Below are 4,612 nucleotides of genomic sequence, written 5' to 3'. Positions count from 1 at the left end.
TGAGCCCATTACAAATTTAGAGACGACAATAAAATTTGATTGCAAGTTCAGTGACCACTTTAAAATTTAACTCTACTTATATTATTCTCTCAATTTTATACGTCAAAAAAATATTTCATCAAATTTTACTTTTTCTCTCAAATGTTATCATCATAACATTAAGCATTCTCATGTCAAGAACATTAACACTCACCCACAACTTTCTCTTTATATTAATATTATTTTATTATTAATATTATTAATATTATCATTACTTGAACTTAACACATATTGACAGCAATAGGATATAGATTATGAAGGCCGTTCGTAAGGGCGTTTATGGCGGATACACCCACATGCTAGGACGTGAACAAGTGCACACATTCTTTTTTCAATTATTTTGTTTCAAAAAAAAAATGATAAAATAAAGAAAAGGGTGCAACTTTTGTCTCTTATGATTGTTTGGGTCAAAGGAAATGTGATTGTTTTATGATTTGGTAACTTAGGACAGCGAAAGAAGCAAAGGTGTAGAAAGCAAAAGCACGTTCTCTTCTTTTTCAACTTGTATTGGTTATCTGTCATATATGCTGCTTTCTCCTAATATGCCACGTAACCATCCCAATCCCATGGCTTTTCTGAATTAGATATAGTAGGTAGGTAATCAATAACAATACCACCAAATATATACTAACCAATATATGCTATAAGCAAATCTAGAAATTTGATAAGAGGGGCAAATTAAATATAAAATAAATTAAAATATAATAAAATAAAAAATTAATAAAATATAATTTATAGTATATAAATTAAAATTAATAATTATATTATATAAAAATTAATATTCAACTATATATTTTAAGATTTTTATATTTTTAAATTTGTTTTGTAATATTTTATATAACTGAAATTATAAATTTATCATTTGAAATAAATTTAAAAAATTTTTACCATACAAGTATGCTGCAATTGCAAGTTCAGTATCGTCCAAACCCATTGAAGCTGTTGGTCTAAAATAGACTTGCACCCACTAAATGTATAAAAAAACTGTTATTAGTGTAATAATAATAATAATAATAATAATAATAATAATAATAATAATAAACTAATAGTATTAATTTTTTTTTTTTTAAAATGGGGACCATGACCACCTTAATCCCGTAAATCCGCCGTTGGTTATAAGTCTATAAGATATTAAGTTTTCATCTCTATATTATTAATTTATTCATTTTATTAACCAAGATGCCCTGTTTTTACTCCTATACTATAAAGTCCTCGATTAAAAAAGAAATGCTAAATGATTATTGCAATCTAAAGTTCTAAACTAGGAAGGGAAAAACCATTTCTCAGAAGCCCCTCTTTTGCTGATTTCAGTGACAGCTTGACTGCATGAATGAATGAATGTCCATGATATTATTCAAGAGTTATCCGTTCTATAATAATTTAACTTTTTATATGTATTTATATATCTACATGTGGTATTTTATATATTTTTTAATGTGTATTTTATATTTCATATTTTATATAAGTGATCCATTGGTGATTAATTTTTTATTTATATGTAGTATAATTTAATTTTCAATGTGTCTGTTTCGTTGAGAAGTAAAAATAAGATTGAAAAAAATTCATCTTCATGTATGTCAAAATTATTTATGAATATGTTCTGATCATTTTTAACCTTATATTTTGGTCTTCTCTAAGTATATAATGTACCTTGTTTTCACTCTAACTAACTACACCTTCATAGAAAAAATTTATTTGAAAGTGACAACTTATCAATCAGAGTAACTTATAATTATTTGGTCATATAATTGTGTCAAATAACGTTTTTATTAAAGAGATTTAATTCATTATTCACATTGACTAAGCGTTGGGTGAACGCTGATCAGATCGAATTGGATATGGTTAAAATTTTGATTCGATCTGTATTAAAATTATCATATTGGATCGGATTTAATATTTACAATTTTTAAGGTTGGATCCAATCCGATCCAATTCGCACATTTGCAAATCGGATTGGATTGGATATTGGACGCAAAACACAAAAAATATTTTTAAAAGTTTATTTTTATTAAAAAATATTAATAAAATTCATTTTTTTTATTATTTTAAATATGTTTATTCTTAAAATAATATTAAACATACTTTTCTTAAATAATAAATTAAAATAATACAACATATATGATCATTATTATTTGAAATAAAATATAAAAAGAATATTTACTTATTTATTTTTTATTTTTGCGGATATGCAGATATGTGGATACCAATACAAAATCCGCAATCCGATCTGATTAGTGTGCGGATCCGATCCGATCAAATCCGATCCGAAAGTCTTGCGGATTAGATCTATATCCGCAATTTTCGGATCGGATTTGGATAAATATCGTAAATATGCGAATCGAATCCGATCCATGAACACCCCTAAAAAAGCGGTGATTCACATTAGAAACTAAATGATTAAGTATTCTTCATCAAACTTTGCACAATAACAATTAATTAATTTACGTAAAAAAAATGTTTAGTAAGTAAAACAAATTATCAAAAAATAATCAGAATTTGTCTTATTAAATACTAAATGAGATAAATTATATATATTTTTAGTTAATTTTTTTATTATCAAACATTTTTAATAAATTAATACTCTAATTATCTTAAATAAGATGCGTTGAACGATCTATCGATTTATCTATATCTATATTATCCAAATAAACTTCATTTAATTTTGCAATAATTATGACAATCTGCTATCTTTAAAATGGAATTTGAGGCAAATGATGATCAAAACATGATGTCTATTATTCTTTTTCAATAATCACCATAAGCCATGCATTGGATAAAAGTTTCTTAGACAAGGATGAGTAATGAGCATTAATTCCGATGTGATTTGAGGCCATAATATAAGGATAGACAAAACCAATGAAAAGGTCAAACTCAAAGCAATAATTGCGCATCCAACTATTAGCCAACCATTCCCCAATCCTCACTCCACATACTACATTAACATTACAAATCAAAGAAAGGAAAACAATGATGCTTTCAAGGGATAGAGAATAGAGACCAGAAAAAAAAAAAGCTATATCATATCTTTTCTTTCTTAGAAAGAATTTCACTAACACTTATCCCTTTTGTTCTACTCATCATTACATATCTTTGAACACATTTGTTAAAATTTGTTGGACATTGTGGTTTGTAGCATGGATCGCCCTCGAGCACATTCATCTCCGCATTTAGTTTCTTCACCATCATCAAATAACGCTGAAAGGCCACAACCACAAGAAGATTGCAATTTAGAAGGTAATAACATTCATTTTCATGTTCATGTTTCATCATAGTATATGGTAGAATAATCCTTATTCAATGTTTCTTGTTAGAATATAGTTAGGATCGAATATTTATTACAGGAGATTACGTTTTTATTATTATGATTCTCGTAGTACCTATAAATATCCTTTTATATTGTATCATTTTAGACAACTTGTATAGACAACTTGAATATACTCAATAATATATCATTCTTTCTCCAGTTTAGCCTCTTGTTCCTAACATGGTATCAGACCCATGGTATCACCCTTGAAGAGGATCGATTGTTTTCCTTACGGTGAAATCACCATAGTTTTTGCATTTTTTTCTATGTCATTCTTCTTTTCCTTTTGTCAATAATATAACATCATTTCTCCAGTTTAGTCTCTTGTTTCTAACATTTCTTATTTGCTTTAGGCATTACCACAAATGTTAGATTGCTGCTGAAACTAATTCAAGATCATAATGGAGCAAGCATGAAAGAGAACGAAGAGAGAAAGGTCCACAGGGTGAATGGGATCATGTCCATTTTAGATGAGGTTAGGTCCAGGATTCAAAGAATCCAAACATCTACCAAGAAAAAAGCAGAACTTAGAAGGTGTAACACAGATCTTAGGCCTACAATTCCAACTTCCAATGATAAAAGGCAGCCTGATTTGCCAATAGATGAGAAGGAAAGGCTAAGGAGGGAGCTTAATGCGAGCTTCATGGCGCGACAGAGCCTTCAAGCCATGTGTGCGAGTTTGGGGAAAGAAAAGCAGATTATGGCTTCAGAACTTGCAAGAAAGGCTCAAGAGTTGGCAGAAATGGAAGAGCTCTTGGTTGATCTCAAGACGCAAAATAACATGTTGGCAGAGAAGCTGTATGCTTGCAGCTCAGAAAAGAAGAGCAACGATGCGGAAATTGAAGGCAACATAGCATTGCAGGAGCGAAACAGGGCACTTACAGAACAACTCCACAAGTCCCTTGATGCTTATCGATCTTTGAAGCACAAGTACAAAGATGCACGAGAGGAAAACCAAGAAATCCATGCCACATTGGAACAATTGAAGGAGGAAGTTGAAGCAGGCACTCAAAGGATACATGGCTTCAAGGAACAAGTCATAAAGAGTCATGAAAACATATTTGCAGAGGAGATTTCCGCTATAGAGAACATGCTTGAATCTCTTAGCCTCAAAATCTCAAAACATGATCAGAACAAAACTTAATGTGTCTAATAATATGAGATTGCTAGAGGCCAAGATAAGAAGCATGCATTATTGGAATCAAGTTATAATCACACCCTTCATGTATAATATGCTCTTATTCACTTCTTTGCTTACCTGTCTAGGAT

General features: G+C 29.6%; 1 protein-coding gene across 1 annotated transcript; it reads left to right on the top strand.

The window, feature by feature from the left end:
* Nucleotides 1-2,931: 2,931 nt before the first annotated feature.
* On the top strand, nucleotides 2,932-4,612 carry LOC107468087 (uncharacterized). The gene is made up of 2 exons (XM_021133327.2): nucleotides 2,932-3,273; nucleotides 3,697-4,612. The coding sequence occupies exons 1-2, from the start codon at nucleotides 3,174-3,176 to the stop codon at nucleotides 4,485-4,487; spliced, it is 891 nt and encodes a 296-aa protein (XP_020988986.1). The 5' UTR covers nucleotides 2,932-3,173; the 3' UTR covers nucleotides 4,488-4,612.

The sequence above is a fragment of the Arachis duranensis genome, chromosome 10 (assembly GCF_000817695.3).
Source record: "Arachis duranensis cultivar V14167 chromosome 10, aradu.V14167.gnm2.J7QH, whole genome shotgun sequence".
Lineage (NCBI taxonomy): Eukaryota > Viridiplantae > Streptophyta > Magnoliopsida > Fabales > Fabaceae > Arachis > Arachis duranensis.
Note: the sequence above shows the minus strand (reverse complement) of the source record. Positions and strands in the feature narration are given on the sequence as shown.

What these genes read in the sequence shown, in the direction of transcription:
- LOC107468087 (XM_021133327.2), top strand. Translation starts at nt 3,174, where the DNA reads ATGGATCGCCCTCGAGCACATTCATCTCCGCATTTAGTTTCTTCACCA. An exon ending in AGAAGATTGCAATTTAGAAG is followed by an intron (nt 3,274 to 3,696) that starts GTAATAACATTC and finishes TATTTGCTTTAG; the next exon opens with GCATTACCACAAATGTTAGA.